Source organism: Ctenopharyngodon idella, chromosome 4 (genome assembly GCF_019924925.1).
Source record: "Ctenopharyngodon idella isolate HZGC_01 chromosome 4, HZGC01, whole genome shotgun sequence".
NCBI lineage: Eukaryota > Metazoa > Chordata > Actinopteri > Cypriniformes > Xenocyprididae > Ctenopharyngodon > Ctenopharyngodon idella.
Window position 1 is genome coordinate 14,241,859 of NC_067223.1, and position 16,408 is coordinate 14,258,266.

The 16,408-nt window shown below is 38.1% G+C and overlaps 3 protein-coding genes across 5 annotated transcripts; 2 read left to right on the forward strand and 1 right to left on the reverse strand.

Moving 5' to 3' along the window:
- Window positions 1–31: 31 nt before the first annotated feature.
- si:ch211-214j24.14 (uncharacterized protein LOC559160 homolog) lies at window positions 32–3,166 on the reverse strand. 2 transcript variants are annotated; one of them, XM_051892157.1, is made up of 2 exons: window positions 3,005–3,166; window positions 32–957 (listed from the first exon to the last, which is right to left on the reverse strand). In XM_051892157.1, exon 2 carries the CDS (start codon window positions 756–758, stop codon window positions 132–134), a length of 627 nt encoding a protein of 208 aa, XP_051748117.1. In that variant the 5' UTR covers window positions 759–957; window positions 3,005–3,166; the 3' UTR covers window positions 32–131. The 2 variants fall into 2 exon arrangements, with proteins under 2 accessions (XP_051748117.1, XP_051748118.1); XM_051892158.1 differs by lacking the exon at window positions 3,005–3,166 and adding an exon at window positions 2,270–2,290.
- Window positions 3,167–3,892: 726 nt separating this feature from the next.
- atp6v1e1b (ATPase H+ transporting V1 subunit E1b) lies at window positions 3,893–8,064 on the forward strand. Its single transcript, XM_051892156.1, has 9 exons — window positions 3,893–4,162; window positions 4,812–4,877; window positions 4,981–5,090; window positions 5,291–5,357; window positions 5,444–5,533; window positions 5,620–5,688; window positions 6,402–6,496; window positions 6,607–6,694; window positions 7,440–8,064. Exons 1-9 carry the CDS (start codon window positions 4,130–4,132, stop codon window positions 7,500–7,502), a joined length of 681 nt encoding a protein of 226 aa, XP_051748116.1. The 5' UTR covers window positions 3,893–4,129; the 3' UTR covers window positions 7,503–8,064.
- A 136-nt stretch (window positions 8,065–8,200) lies between these two features.
- Window positions 8,201–15,094, forward strand: ada2b (adenosine deaminase 2b). Of its 2 annotated transcripts, XM_051892143.1 has the most exons (10): window positions 8,201–8,360; window positions 8,779–9,103; window positions 9,861–10,080; window positions 10,640–10,850; window positions 11,630–11,757; window positions 11,950–12,040; window positions 13,173–13,281; window positions 13,468–13,625; window positions 13,787–13,989; window positions 14,078–15,094. In XM_051892143.1, the coding sequence occupies exons 1-10, from the start codon at window positions 8,340–8,342 to the stop codon at window positions 14,163–14,165; spliced, it is 1,554 nt and encodes a 517-aa protein (XP_051748103.1). In that variant the 5' UTR covers window positions 8,201–8,339; the 3' UTR covers window positions 14,166–15,094. The 2 variants fall into 2 exon arrangements, with proteins under 2 accessions (XP_051748103.1, XP_051748104.1); XM_051892144.1 differs by lacking the exons at window positions 13,468–13,625; window positions 13,787–13,989; window positions 14,078–15,094 and having other exon boundaries at window positions 11,907–12,040; window positions 13,173–13,287.
- Window positions 15,095–16,408: the final 1,314 nt, after the last annotated feature.

Sequence of the window (16,408 nt, forward strand, 5' to 3'; positions counted from 1 at the left end):
TATGTGTGTGTAAATAAAATAGGACAAACTATAATATTTAATAACACTGTATTTTTATATCACATAATCAATAATACAGTTTGTTGAATTGTTGTACAATGTTGAAGTTATTAAAGAGATATACAGTCCTGCTACTTTCTACTCAAGGTATGCCTATATGCAAGCACTCCCACTACCGCCACCAGGGCGGCGCCACCTACTAGCAGCACTGGGAGTTCAAAGAGCGAGGTGGAAAGCGGGCCTGCCTTTGAAACAACCTCTTCTGAAGATGACGTTGTGTGGTCTTGAGACACGCTAGGCGTATTAGTATGAGATTCCTCTGACAGTGTGATTTCAGAGGGTGGGAGATGATCTAAAACCTGTGAGATGATTTCAGGTATGGGAACAGAAGCCAGTGTGAAATCTGACGGCTCGGACAGAAGAGGAGTGTGAGTGAAAACTGGCTCAGAATCCACCTCTGTCTCAATTTCCTCCACAACTGGCTCCTCCACACATATCAGAAGTTCCCCCGTCTGTGGAGGCTTGAGATCTGATTCTGCAGCAGATGTGACATGTGCTCCAATCTCTGCCAACTCCCTATCGCTGCCGATCATGCTCAGCATGCTGCTCTGAAGGTCCTCTTCATCACCTGACTCCACCCTCTCGTGGAGCTCCGCCTCTAAGTGGATGATGTCAGAGGTGGAGGAGTGGTTCTCGCTGTGGTCCTCTTGAACTAGAACCATCTCACTGGTTTCTAGACTTCCAAGCTCTGGCTCCATGTCGCTAACAGACGCCCAGGACTCAGCCAGACCAGCGGTTTGCCAGCGGCCCGAACCACTGCTGCTCTCCTCCAGGCTTGAGGTTAGATCCTGGGGAGGCTCGGGCCCCGCAAACTGCCTGTCCTCAGACAGGATGGAAGATCTTTTTCTCCCCTCTAAAAATCAGACTAATATTCACAGGTTCTGTCTTCAGTGAGTCCTAAAGATGAGAGACAGAATGAATTCAGTCATGTATCTTATTTCTTAATAAATAGTTGTGAGAAAGAGACCAAACCAAATTGAACAAAATATGATATTCAAGGAGCAAAAAAATAAATGTGGTGAAGGAGTATTTACTAAATCTGTCCTCAGCATTTCATAAGTGTGTCCATGACAAATTACAAAGAATTACAAACATCCTTATCTGTTGTCATGTTCTGATCTATGTATAGGCCAGTAACACATCTGACTGGCTATGCAGCCTATATATATATCTCCATCTGTTCACATGAACAGAGAATGTCAGATATTTCACATGGCATGACAGGATCATGGTTCAGTTCACGTAGGACATACTTACTCTTTTATGACCACATTTTATTTAATTTGTCAGATTAATCAGTCCCTAAACTCATAAATCTCCTGCTGACATGCTGAAGACGCACTACTGCCATTTATTTTAGTGTCCAAAACTGTTAATGAAGTACATAACATGATTGTAACATTGGTTAGAGCATAGATAGATTGATAGATAGATAATGTTGTCATTAAGTTATGAAAACGTTACTTCTGAATGTTCTCGGAACAATCAAAATGTCTGTTTTTTAAATGTTTTAAAAACGTTTTTTCTTGGTTATATGAATGTTAAGGGAACATTGCAGTTTAGAATTTTCCACACATTATAGGAACATTATTTTTGCATGTTCTCTGAACATTCTGAAACAAGATGTAACATTTAAAAACAGACGAATGTTCAACGAAAATGTTTCAGAAAAAAAAACATCCTGTGAACAATGTATAAATACTATAGTAATGTTAAAAATCTCATCCATGAAAATGATTTCTGCCCGAGTCCTGTCCCAATTCTTTTCCACCGGCTGTAAATGTGAAGACAACACCTCCCATGATTCCGCAAAATCAAGGCGTCATCGAGCTACGCCTTTGTTTTGAATAAGAGACCTCTAGTGGCGAAAATGTACATATTGTGCCTTTAAATGTGTAGATAGATAGATAGATAGACAGACAGACAGACAAATAGATGCCTAAACTCATAAATATATTGCTGACATGGTTCCTGAAGACTCATTAGTGCTTTTCAGTTATTTTCGTGTCCAATCCCATTAATGAAGTACATAACATGATGGTAACAACGTTTGAGTTTGCACTAGCACCGCTTCAGTTACGTCACAGTGAAAACATCTGCAGCGTCAACAGTCAGATTGTGAAGAGATAGTAAACTAAAGCCCATCAGCAAGATCAAAGGTCAGCATACTTAAAGGGATCAGATGTGCAAGAAATACTTTAACTTTGACCTCTGACAGAGGCAGCAGAGATGGATGAATGTGATCCTGTGGAAAGAATGAGAAACAGGAGAGGACGACAGCACAGGTCAAATATTTCTGTATAAACCTCTTCTAACCAGCAGGAATATTTAGTTAAGTATGGCTGAATAAGCCATTCTACATCCACTGTATCAAGTTAATATAATATGATAATATGATACTATCCTCATATAAAACAAACTTTAAAAGAAAAGATCAATTTGAAATTAAAAATATAAACGGTCCAAACTTACATTCTCATACTACCCATACAGGAAACTTAAATAATTTATATGAAGCAGTAAAAAATGCGAGAAAATCCTGATTTTGCCGAGTTAGACGCATTCCTGGGTCAACATATTTTGTTGATCCTGGAACAACATTCCTGTCTGAAAATTTAATTCTAACCATATCCCTACCCCTAAATCTAACCGTAACTTATCCATAAAATCAGAGGGAAATGATCGGTGAATAACACTGATTTAACTTGACATAAACTGTAAACTTGTGCCTCAAATCTGTTTGGTTGATTAGAATGTTGTTCCAGAATCAACAAAGATGTTGATCCAGGAACATGTTGCACTGGGTGAAATCAGGTGACAGTAAATTCTGGCTTTGTCATTCACCCTTCTGTTAGAGACAAAAGACTACACAGAGACACACCCAGTCATAAACTCCATATGACATTTGATATTCTGTAAAGCAGCTATTGAAAACAGATCTTACCTTGTCTGAGCACACGATTTAGTCAGCAAATGCAGACTGAAGCTTGAATAAATACAGAGGAGGGGTCACTGGAGCTTATGGGCATTACTGCAACAGAATGCAATTCAGCACCTCCCTTTCCCTGTCCCCTAAACCCCACCCCCTATCCTATTACATCTGTCCGACTCATGGGGACGTGACAAAGCAGTAAAAACTCCCATCCGTCCACTTATCTTTATTCTGTTCTATATTCAGGGCCATGACACATTGATCTGTCCTACTTTAGTCCTGTTTACTTGACGTGTTTGTTTAACAAAGTTAGTGTCCACCTTGTGATAAAGGTCACTGTTTAATTTTTTTTTTTTTTCTTTTCTTAATTGAAACTTTCATACTGACCTTAAAGGGATAGTTCACCCAAAACTGAAAACACTATGGAATTCAGTGGGGTCCCTCAACTGTTTGGTTACCCATATTCTTCAAAATATCTTCTTTTGTGTTCACCAGAAGTAAGAAATGTATTCAGGTTTTGAACTTGATAGTGAGTAAATGATGACAGAATTTTTATTTTTGGGTGAACTGTTCCTTTAAGCATTATTTTATCACTTTTAAATGATTTATGAAATCAGTTTCCCTCAAGTACACAGAAATATCCTAGGAGTGTAGAATGCTATTTGACAACCAGAATGTGTTCAAATGTTTCATTTTCAGTTGTTCATTATCCATTTCATTTTATGTCAGTTTTTGTCTATTTTATTATTTAAATTTTTACACTTTTTTTGTGAAATGGTTTGATATTATTATTATTATTATGTCAAAGGTTCAAAGTAAGCGCATGTACACATAAACCACAATAAAAAGCCCACACGCGCACTGAGATCTGATTGGTTCCCGGAGAGGAAACACGCGTCACGTGACGTATGTGTCACCGTTGACTGAGAATCAGCTGATCCTTCCAGTCTATTTTCACGATTCTGACACTGTCACGATCGACCACTTTCATGTCATTTTGTGCGTTTTTAAATCTTTAGGCTTTTTCAAAGATATTTTAACTTCTTCATAAATATAAGACGTCTTTCCGTTGCCGCGACACGAGCCTTTTCTGTCGGTGGAGTTTAAAATCCTCTTACAGCAGCAGCAGCAGCAGTCATGGCGCTCAGCGATGCCGACGTCCAGAAGCAGGTGAAAACGCGTTCAAATGCATAATTTCATCTTCATTACAGCGTAACACTATAGCGACATTAACCATTCACGGCTTTGCTAAATGCGTTGTTTTAGACGAGCCTGACACGAGCATCGTGATATAATAAGATGATGTGGCCTTCAAGGTTGTTCGTCATTCATTTATTAGACACGCGCTTGCATCACGAGACCTGTCTAAATGATAACAGTGAGTTTGTATGTATACATTTAAAAGGGTGTATTAAAGTAAATCACGCACATTTGCATAAAGGATCAATAAGGTCAAATTAAATTAATCAGCGCATCAAAGTAGTGTGATGAATGATATTAAATATGTATCACAAAATACAGAATGCAGATGGAGCAAAATATTATGTAGGATGTTCTGCATAATTCTGCATAACATATATGAAACCTACTAAACACACACACACACACTAGACAGATTCCACAAGGATTTCACATCCTTGTGATGGGGCCACAACATGCAGCTCTTATTGCTACTGTAACTTGTTTAATCAGATTTAGTATTATTTGTTTTGCCTGTATTTACATTTTAATGCTGATTTACACTGATTTCAGGTTCCATTAAAGCCTTTTTCCCCATTGATATTGAATTGTTCTCCTATCATTTCCCATATTTTTCCAGATCAAGCACATGATGGCTTTCATTGAGCAGGAGGCCAATGAAAAAGCAGAGGAGATTGATGCAAAGGTAATTTTTCTTTTAGCTTTAAATTATTCCATTGAAGTAATGCAATGTTATAGTGGAAATTGTGTGTATATATATATATGGTGATAAGTGACTCCCCCTGCAGGCAGAGGAGGAGTTCAACATTGAGAAAGGTCGGTTGGTTCAGACCCAGCGTCTGAAGATTATGGAGTATTACGAGAAGAAGGAGAAGCAGATCGAACAGCAGAAGAAAATGTGAGTGTGACTTCCTCTGACTGAAGCAACTTGACGCCCAAATCATTACTGTGGAAATTCCCAGTTTCCTCAAAATGTGTTACTCAAACAAGCGTTTCATGCTGTAAAACGGTTTCAGATAATTTAATTATTTATGAAATGTTCTACTTGTTAATTCCATGTCCCTAATAGTGTTTTAATTGTTTGCTTCATGTCCACAGTCAAATGTCCAACCTAATGAACCAGGCCAGACTGAAGGTCCTGAAGGCCCGTGATGACATGATTTCGGTTAGTTCCTGCTTTCTTTTGTGGAAAATCCAACCTTAAACAAAATTTTGGGTAGGAGTTTCTGTTGTTAATTCTGTGCTCTTTAGGATTTGCTAAACGACGCTCGTCAGCGACTAGCGAATATAGCCAGAGATCCATCTAGATACGCTGCTCTGATGGACGGACTTATCCTGCAGGTGAGCAATAAGCAAACATAATGTAGCAAATCAGATCTGTCAAAGACTTTCTGTGAGTTTTACGCTCTAATATTCTCATGTTTCAGGGTTTTTACCAGCTCCTGGAACCCAAAGTGACTATCCGTTGCCGCAAACAAGACGTGGGGATAGTGCAGGTCTGTAGATGTATATTCAATGACAACTGAAACCATTAATTTATTTTTATGCACATTTTTGAATATCGCTGGATGGCATAAATTCAAAAAATGTGCATAAAAAAAAAAAAAGTATGCACTCAAGGCGGATACATTTTTTTTTTATCCGATAAGAAGACATGCGCATAAACTACGATGGAAACACATTTACCGAATAAATCCCTCGATGCACAACAAAAAACTCACGTGACTTTGCCTCAACAGTGGATGTGATTGGATCACTGGACTAACCGGCGGACCAATCGCATTGCACAGCCTCTCAAATGTTGCTTTGATTATTCTGACATGCATGAACCATAGTCTGTCATCAAAATAATTTGGTATAATTCCCTCCAAGAAGCGTCTCACAAGAATGTGTTCATAAACACCAGGCGTCCGAACACAAGATAACATAAAAGAGTTTATTGCGTTCTGTTTGTGCGCTCTGAGTCATTTATGATGAAAAAGAGCCACAGTGGCTTCCCCAATTGCAGTAACTTCCATTTTTACTATAGATATTTTTTGTGCCAATTTCCCAGGAAGTGACGATTTTGTTCTTTTGGTCACATGGGATGGAAACGCTGCTTTATTTGCAAATGATTTATACGATATTACAATTTTGCAACTTTGGATGGAAACATAGCTACTAAAATAATCTGCTCTAACTGACCTTAGCAAAATATGTCTTTTATTAGGCTGCTGTGCAGAAAAACATCCCCATCTACAAGGCAGCTGTGAAGGACAGTCTTGAAGTGCGCATTGACCAGGACCACTTCCTCTCTCCAGAAATGTAAGCATCTGCGCTTCTTAAGCAGTTCCTCATTTATAAAATTAGCCTGAACAATGTTAGCTCTCTTTTTTTAATCTTTAAAATGAAAGTTTGTGTGTTTTTCTGTGTAGCTCTGGTGGTATTGAGCTGTATAATGCTGATGGGAAGATCAAAGTGTCCAACACTCTGGAGAGCAGGCTGGACCTCATGGCACAACAGGTATACAGCATTTGGGCTGAGAGGATTATGATCAGTGTTGGGAAAAGTTATTTTTAAAAAAATGCGTTGCAATATTGCGTTACTCCCAAAAAAAAAAAAGTAACTGATTGCGTTAATTAGTTACTTTTTATGGAAAGTAATGTTAGGTTACGTTTGAGTTACTTTTTCTCATCTGGGCTGGGCTTGGTTGTTTGGTTCTATTTATGCCAAACATCAAGGCCCTTTCACACCAAAAGTGAAATGATGCAGGAGAAGAAAGTTCAACACTCTTACTTCAGCAATAAAAACAAAAAAATGAAACACAAATGTGATGTTTAACTAAAGTCATTTTTGCTGCTTAGTATGGTTGAATTGGATCATCGGAAGGCCAGCAGCAAAGACACTGGTTAATAAAGTGAGATTAAATACTTTAATTATGTATTATTTAACATTTTAATTATTGCAGGTTTGCTTAATAGTTTGCATTTCACTGTTTATATTCTTTTCGAGGAATACTGAATCTGTTTTTGTGCAAGTGAGACGAGTAAATGCTCACATTTAGTCTAGAACTACAATAACCATCATGTTTACACACAGCGCACACAACTTGCGTTACTTGTTTGAAAAAGTAACTTATGCATTACTTTACTAGTAACTTGAAAAAGATATCTGATTACATAACTCGTGTTACTTGTAATGTGTTACTCCAACACTGATTATGAGAAGCATAATGCTAGATTTTGATTTGCTTTTGATTTCTTTCCAGATGATGCCTGAAATCCGAGTTGTGCTGTTTGGTGCAAACCAGAACCGCAAGTTCATGGACTGATTCTCACTCACAGAGGGAACCTTTTAGAACCACGGCAGAACGCCATTGTTTGATGTTGTATTTTTATTTTCATTCTGATGTTAAAGACTCCATTCCTGTGTCTGTCTGTCTGTATTTAAGAAAATATCATGTGTATGCGTGTGTTCTGTATGTGGTGATTCATTATTGCTGTAAAAAGGATCAAAATAGTGTTTTGATTGGCTGCTGGAACTCTGGTCCTGAACATCTCATGTGTTTGATTTCGAATGCAGCTGGAATATAACATGTTTATGTTTACAGAAATGTAAAAATTTAAACTGATGTAGAAATTACATAAAATTCCAAAGCTCTTATTAGTTTGTGAACTGACTCTAATAATCATTTCGACAACAGCTACATCTTGAACATCCAACAAACTGGTGACACAGACTTGACTATTACGATGTGTTGAGTTGAATGTTTATTTGCTGTCCATTCCTGTGGTGCAGAGCATGACTTGTATATCAGAACCAAACGTGTCTGTTAACACTGCAAAGATTATATTGATGTGAAAATGATAAAATAAAAAACAATATAGACCAGATCTTCTCCCATTGTGTTTTACTCAGTCTAATGTGGATGATTGTGGGTTAATCGGGTAAATGTCAGTCATTTGGAGAATGTCATAATGAGAACTGTTTGTGAAGGGTCTTATTCTACGAGTCATTTGAGATTTCACAGTATGTCACATGCTCTATTGTCATCACATTCTTAATATGTGCTGTCCTGCAGAATGAGGAACTTGACATACAGAAACAAGGCAGCTGAAATACATGCTCTCTGAATGTAAGACGAATAGCGGGGAACAAAAAGGGAGTAATGAATAAAATAAACTTGAAGGTAAGGTCACGTTTAGCATTTCGATGGAGTTATTATTTATAATCAATAGTAATATTTTAAGGTTTGCTGTTTTTCTTACTGCTGAGTGTATATTTTCTATGTTAGACTGTTAGAAATGTCAGTTACTTGATTATTGCAAAAGCTAGGAGTCAAGCAACCAATTTAAAACAATGTGTTGAATATAATAGTAATTATGATGTAGGTTACAATTTGATCATGTTTGATCACGATAATAATAAAAAATAATATCTATTAATAAAATTGATGTTCAAAGATGTAAAATACACCTAAAAATGTAGTTTAGGTGCAAATTGTTCTGAGTAAAAGAATGTATAACCATCAGACACATTTGATAAATACCAATCACTTTTCTAAAATCACTAACAAGCATGGGAATTTCACTCTCTCATTGTCTCAGGATCTCTGTACCAGCATGAGGGGTCTCTTCTGGCATATCTTCAGCAGGGTAGCTCTGATCATGCTGATTTTACCATGTATCAGAGAGTGTAATCCAATGCCAGACCCCCATCAGAGGGATCTGATGCTGAAGCAGGAGATCTCCCAGCAAGTAGGAGGTGGAGTGGAGCTCACTCCAGCAGAACTGCAGCTGGATTCACTCCTACACCAGCTAAAGCTGAAGGAAATGGTTTATTCACCTTTCCCACCTGCCAATCACTTCTTCAAAGTGCGGCACATTGTGCAAAAAAGCCCTGTCTTCAAACTGCTACAGAAAATGCCAAAGGGTAAAAAATGGTTATATGTTTGGGATGTTCTTTTTCACATATTTTACATTGTCGCAGCACCTCTCTTCCCGGTCTGTCAGTAACACTCTAGGTGTGTCCCAGTTCACATACTTATGCACTATTCTATGTTGTTTTGTAGTATAAATAGTGCAAGTAGTGTGTTCACTTTAAATACCCAGGTAATGTACTTAATTAACTTAAAAAGAGGAAGTGTGTAATGTTGGACACTTTATGCACTCATACACCAGTGTGTTGTGATTAGTCAGCCGCTTCAAGAGTGTTTGAGAAATGTCATGCCCCTTAGTATAACTGTTTCAACACTACTAACTCAACTCAACCAACTCAAATAATTTTTATTATTTAAATGAGGAATATTGTGATGTGTTTGTTCCCGGAAGAAAACTCAAGACTACAATGCAGGTGTTTCAGGGAGTTCAGAAACAGTGTGCACTGATATAGAGAATAACTCCCTTTGGAGGGACTATGTGCTTTGTAACTTGCTCAAACAGCAACATTACACACTAAAAAAAAGCTGAGAATGTAAAAAAAAACATGTAATAGGACCCCTTTAAGGTTAAGGTGTGTACGGTAGGGTTAGGGGTTAGTATTTGTAACATTGTGTAGACAATCAGCACTGTGACTGACATGACCAAAGAAATCTCTGAAAGTTTGCGCTGAAATGGTTTTAAGGAAAAAAAAATCACATATTTGGGGCCCATCTGCCTTTCAGATGACAAAATTACTCTGTGCCTTACAGGTGCTGCCCTTCACATCCACAGCTCCGCTATGGTGAGTGTGGAATGGCTGGTGCTGAATGCAACATATAGGCCTCATTGTTACATCTGCTTCACGTGGGACGGCTCACTGCAGTTCATTTTCTCTACCACTACACCCTTTCCGCGCTGGGGATGCTTTGTCTGGAAACGGCTAGACATGCTGAGGGCCAGTCTCAGTGACGTTACTGCCTTTGATAACAGGTGATTACACTTATTTCAACATCAGGCATAAAATAACAACTGGTACAATCAATAACAGTGACCGTTCAGGATATGTTATTGCTATATGTGCTATGGCGCAGGCTGATGGGTCCTTAATGTAACTGCTGATATTTACATTGTTAACTACATGGTACAAGTTGATTGGTTCATGTGGCATCTGCAGCCACTGAACTTGCTGCTCAACATTTAAATAGCTGCTTAGCGTTCACTATAGCAGTTTGCAGCACTCTCAATCAGAGTTCCTCTGTAACTCTCCTCCTTCCCCAGCTCCACCTGTATAGATCTGCTATGGGCAATTATATATATTCTATTAGTGTAGCATTAGTATGCTCATAGCAGCCTATCTGTGTATTTATTGGCAGTAGCAAGTTCCTGTACTTGCTCTGCAGCAGCATTAATCTACAACAACAGCAATAATCAACAGCAGCAGTGTGTGTGTGTGTGTGTGTGTGTGTCCAAATATATTGATATTTAATTATAACCAGTTCTAAAACCAACAAACTGAAAATAGACTAATTACATGAATTCAATTTCTCAGTTTAATGCGGAATCTTACACTCTTCACGGAAGACCCGGAGACGTCTTATCCAACACAAGATGCAGCATGGGACAGGTTTGAGAAGATTTTTAGTGCTCTATCTGGGCTGATCAACTATGCACCTGTTTTTAAGGACTACATTTACGAGGCTCTGAAGGAACTTTACGAAGACAACATCATGTACGTGGAGCTGAGGGTCGGACAGTCCAAGGTTTGCAACTGTTAAATCACATTACCATAAGTTTATACAGTATGTGCTCTAAAATAATTTGTGATCATATAGCATGTTTTACTTTAAGTGCCTCTATTATGCTATTTTAAAGGTTCTTAATTTCGTTTTGGAGGTCTCCTACATGCATCCAAGGCCAAAAAAGGCTTTCATTTTCTCACAATATACGTTGTAGCATCACCTCGGCTCGATAAAGGATTCACTCTGCGTCTGAACATGCCGTACTATACAGTATGTTAAAAACAGTATGTGAGCCTAGTAGTATGTCCGAGTATGCAAAGCAGATCTTGACATGTCGACAACACAAACCAAACTCTTCCAGGCTTCAGCTACAGCTACAGTGTTTGAGGGTGGGTCAAAGTAGATGTTATTCACGGCAGCCAATGAAAACTATAGGTTGGCATTATGCAAATTTGTTACAAGCCTACGTAGGCTCGTGCAGGAAGACTGGAATTACTGACCACTTGTTTCAGGCAGTTCAGAATCTATTCTTTCTTTTGGGAGACAATAACTTTGATCTTTGAAACTTTGCAGACCTTTTACATTCACAAACTGTCATATTACACACTACCTGAAAAAGCATAACAGGGGCACTTTAAAAATGTAAAATCCCCTAATAAAAGGTCCCTTACAGACTGGTCATTTAAATAAATCCATGAACAATCCATATCTAAATCCAAATCCTTAAATTTATGTGAAAACCATGTTTATTTTATATTGTCCTGAAAACCATCTATATTGTAAAATGATATTATGTTTAGGCGTATGAACTGGATGGCACTACTCATGACAGAGTGTGGTCTCTGGAGGTCTACAGAAACATCACTGAACAGTTCAGAGCAAATCATCCAGACTTCATAGGAACTCGTATAATCTTCACTGTCCACAGGTAAAATAATGCTTCCTTGAAACATCAACTCGAGATCACAAAAGCAAAGACACATGCCATAAATTACTGCAGAGTAAGAACAAGAAACATTTTAGCGAACTCTCAGTTCAAAAAGATGAATTATATTGTCTAGGATTTTGTTTCGACAGGAGGATTTAATATACTTTTCTGCTGATCTGAATGCATACGCAGGAATCTTTATGTGTATCAAGTAAAGCAAGCAGTGCAAGAGGCCATAGAAATGCAGCGAAAATATCCAGACATCGTCGCTGGATTTGACCTGGTAATCTCACCCTTGAATTAAGTTAGGCTACAATCTGTAGCCGTGCCACCAGAATGCAATAACCAAGGGACCTAAAAGATCTGAAAAGTAAATGTGTCTGTCTGCACTGTCAGCAGGCCACAGCAAAATAACTAAAAGAACCAATAAACCATGGCAGACACAGAAGAGACTTTTTGAACAGAATTTGACTATTTGAACAAAATAAAAAAATGAAAGGGGTAAAATTATATACCACATTTACCACAGGGAGGAAAAAAGAAATAGCAAATAAGAAAGAGAGGTGGTCAAGAGGAGGTGAAAGAAAATGGCTGCGTTCGAAAGCTTTGGCAGCTGACTAGTTGCCTTGATGCCGTGTATCAGGCAGTTGAGTGCAAGTGTTTTCATCATTTCTCCCATTGGGATTTCAAAAAAATCTTTGTTTAAAGCGTTATAAACCAACCAACTACGAGGAGAATCATAACATTACAAATGTTGATTTGAAGCAAAAAGTATCTGAAAATAAAATAGAAGACTGTGTAACGCTTTAGTGATAGAAATAACTACAATCATATGAAGCATTGCAAACAACATTATAAAATTAAAAACAATGGAGAAATATAAAACTACTCATTTGTTGATTGTTTATATAGAGCCAAGGATTCCAATTATACAAGACACGAGCCTGCAACAAACAGTTTAGGAGTTATGAGCCATTTTGCGCTACTCAAATGGGCCTATATAAAAACACCATACTTGATGTTTATTGCAAAATATGGATATATATATAATCAAATATTTAAGTATTTTGAGAGCATAAGGAGATCGAAAAGACAAGATCTTTTGCCGCTTGTTTCAACTCTCTGATTGGTGGAATTATCTGTACAGCATCATGGGTAATGTAGTTTTTCACAACGAATTCTGCTGCTAAACACAATTATTTTAAAAGTTGAAATAATGCAGTCTAACGGCTTCAACAGAAGCAAATACTATCGAATAACCTCATAGCTCACAGGAAGGCTGTCTTTAAAGTAATTTTTTTCATGACATGTATACTCTTTTTAAAAGTATGCTAAAGTTCTTTTTCACAAGGAAATTGGGCTTGATCCCTGCATGTAACAATGACTGCATGTCTTTGATCAATTTATTGCTGTAGGTAGGTCGTGAAGACACTGGAAGATCTATCTGGTACTTTCGAGATGCCTTATCACTCCCTTCAGAGATGAAAACACAACTTCCTTTCTTTTTCCATGCTGGAGAAACAGGTCAGTATGTAGCTCACTTATTTTCACAGTTACAAATACCCAGCTACAAAAATATGGTCTAAGAACATTTCACCAATGTTCCAATTACATTCTGAAAATGTTATTTCTAAATGTCCTCTAAACATTCAAACGTTTTCTTGATTGTGTGAACATTTGCCACGTTAAACTGTGGATGTTTGCTTTTAGATTTAGATGGGACAGATGTGGACAGGAATGTGTTGGACGCTCTGTTGTTTAACACCAGCCGCATTGGACATGGCTTTGCGCTGGGACATCATCCCCTGGCCAAGCAGCTCTCCAGGACGAGAGGGGTGGCTGTGGAGTTGTGTCCCATTTCCAACCAGGTATGGCTGCAGTGCAAAACACATGGGTGGGGGCTAGTTTGTCCCTCAAATAAAGTTTGTTGTACTTCACATGGTGTGATTAAAAATGATATTTGGACAGACTTGGCAGAATTATAATGTAAGTGTGACTGGTTGAATAAACAGTGTTTGGTTTTCTCCAGGTGCTACAGCTAGTCTCGGATCTGCGAAACCACCCCGCCGCGGCACTAATGTCAGACGGTCATCCCATAGTGGTGAGCTCTGATGATCCCACCTTATTCGGGACCACAGGGCTCTCCTATGATTTCTACCAGGCCTTTGTGGGTATTGGAGGGCTGAGCGCAAACCTGGGCACTCTAAAGGAAATTGCGATGAATTCAATCAGGTGCAAGATTAATTCATACACTTTCAGTTGATAAATAATTTCAGGTACGTAGACAAGTTTAAGGTTGCATTTTCTTCCTTTTTAACAGGTACAGTTCCTTGTCACCACAACTACAGGATAAAGCTATGACGATATGGCAGGAAAAGTGGAATAAATTCGTAGCAGACAATTCATAACAGAAGAGGAGAAGACTGTATTATTTATTATTATTACCCAGCTAATAGGGAACATTCTCAGAACTTTGGCTAACATTCTGGCAAGGTTCTCACAAAGCTATGAACAAATGTTCTTCCAGTAACATTAATAGAATGTTCGTTCAAATAATGTTCTCAAAATTTGAACACAAAAACATTATTTATACATCATTTTAGGGTAACACTTTATTTCGATAGTCCACTTTAGACATTCAACTAACTTTAAGTAACTCTGCAACTCTACGTCAACTAGCAGTCGTTACAGTATTACTAGACTGTCTGCTTAATATCTGCTAATGCTCCCAACAGACATTCTACTGTCTATAAGTAACTTTGCAACTAAATGTCAACTTATTCTATTAACCCTAACAGTAATACTGTGAGTTAGTTGACATGTAGTTGCACAGTTACTTATAGTTAGTAGAATGTTGAAAGTGGACCAGCAAAATAAAGCGCAACCAATTTTGGTTGGATGTTCGTCTAACATTTTTTAAATGTTAAAGAATGTTTTGAGAACATTCAAAAGTAACCTTCCCATAATGTTTGCAAAATTATAAATTGGAATGTTCCCTTATTGTCCGCACTCAGAAATAACATTTTCATAACTTAATGAGAATGTTAGCAAAATGTTTTTAGAACAGATTTTGTTAGCTGGGTAGTTATGTTATAAAATTAAAAAAATAAATAAAATAAAAAAATCAGCATTTTGTGCAGAGGGACTGACTACATGTTGAGAGTATTATTTGACATACTACTTTGACCAAGTTTGATCTGTGAGGTTTATACAAAGTGTCCCACATTTCAACACATTTATATAAATGAATTAAGCATATACATTTCATAATCCTGAATTACTTACTGTATCGTCCAGATTTGATTTCTGCACTCCTGAATTAAAACTTCATATTTTCCTTTGTGGTCCTCACTGATCTCCAGACAGTGTTTAGTGCCTCTGTTCTGTATAGCCTGTCACTAAAAACAAGAAAAAGCACCAGGTATATCCTCAAAAGTATTTGAACATGGGCGTTTTGCATGCAGAGGTTCTGGCATTATACTTTCTAGGTCATGATTAATCACCTGTTTGAAGTCCCAGTACATGTGTTGCTTAAACCTTTTTGTATCTGAACACAAGTACAGCTCTGGAAACCTGCCTGAGCCTGGATCAATTAGACAGCGGGCAGATTGGTGTGAACTGGACATATGGAGACCAATTCTCACTGCTTACTGTATAATAAAACACTTGTGTGAGGAGAGATATATATAATCCCTGGCCACTTTATTAGGTACACCTGTTCAACTGCTCGCTAACGCAAATATTTAATCAGCCAATCACATGACAGCAACTCAATGCATTTAGGCATGTAGACATGGTAAAGACTATCTTGTGGGGGATATTTTCTTGGCTCACTTTGCCATAGTAGAACCAGCCTGAGATTCTGGCCTGGGACAGGCCTGTCTGCTTTGGATGGGTCACCATCTTCACCAACATACAGCTGTCTTCAGCTCTTCTGTGAAGACATACATCCAGAATGACTGGCTCAGTTTGTGTAAAATCTGAGTCTATAGTGTTTAATGTGGTTTTGTGGTTTTGCTGTGGTCGTCCACCAGTATGATCTCTTTCAGCAGGTGGGCTGGAGTTCTGTTGATGATGCTGTAAATGGCTCTTTGAATGACAGACAGAGCCTCAACCAGATAAATCAGCACCACGCTGATGGTGGGCAGATTGTGTGGATATTCACGTCCAATGCATCTACAGAACAATGACAAAAGCAAAATGGATGAATCCATCAAGAACGTCAGAGCATTTCCATGAATGACTGAAAGTAAGTTTCAGTCATTCATGGAAATGCTCTGAAATTTTTTATAGATTTAAAAAAAAATTCTGTGGTCTCGAGTGTCCGGCAGCTCCCGATCCAGAGGCATCTGGTCACTGAGGAAGGCATTATAGCCGTATTTCTGAAAAAGATCCTCAGCCTTCCTCTGATTGTCCTCAGAAAGTTCCACAGTCCATTTCTTTAAGAGATCGGAGTTTTGAAACAGCTTCTTTGCTGACTTCTTCTTGTTTCTCACTTTGAGTTTTCTCTTGTCTGCAAGAATTTGTGTTCATCGAGTATTCAAAGTCTACAACAACACTGAAGCAAAATAGATCTCAGTAACTCACCCACAGCATACAAATGATCCTCCAGTTTGTCCAGCTTCTGGAGGAGAAGTTCTGTTGAAGTTGG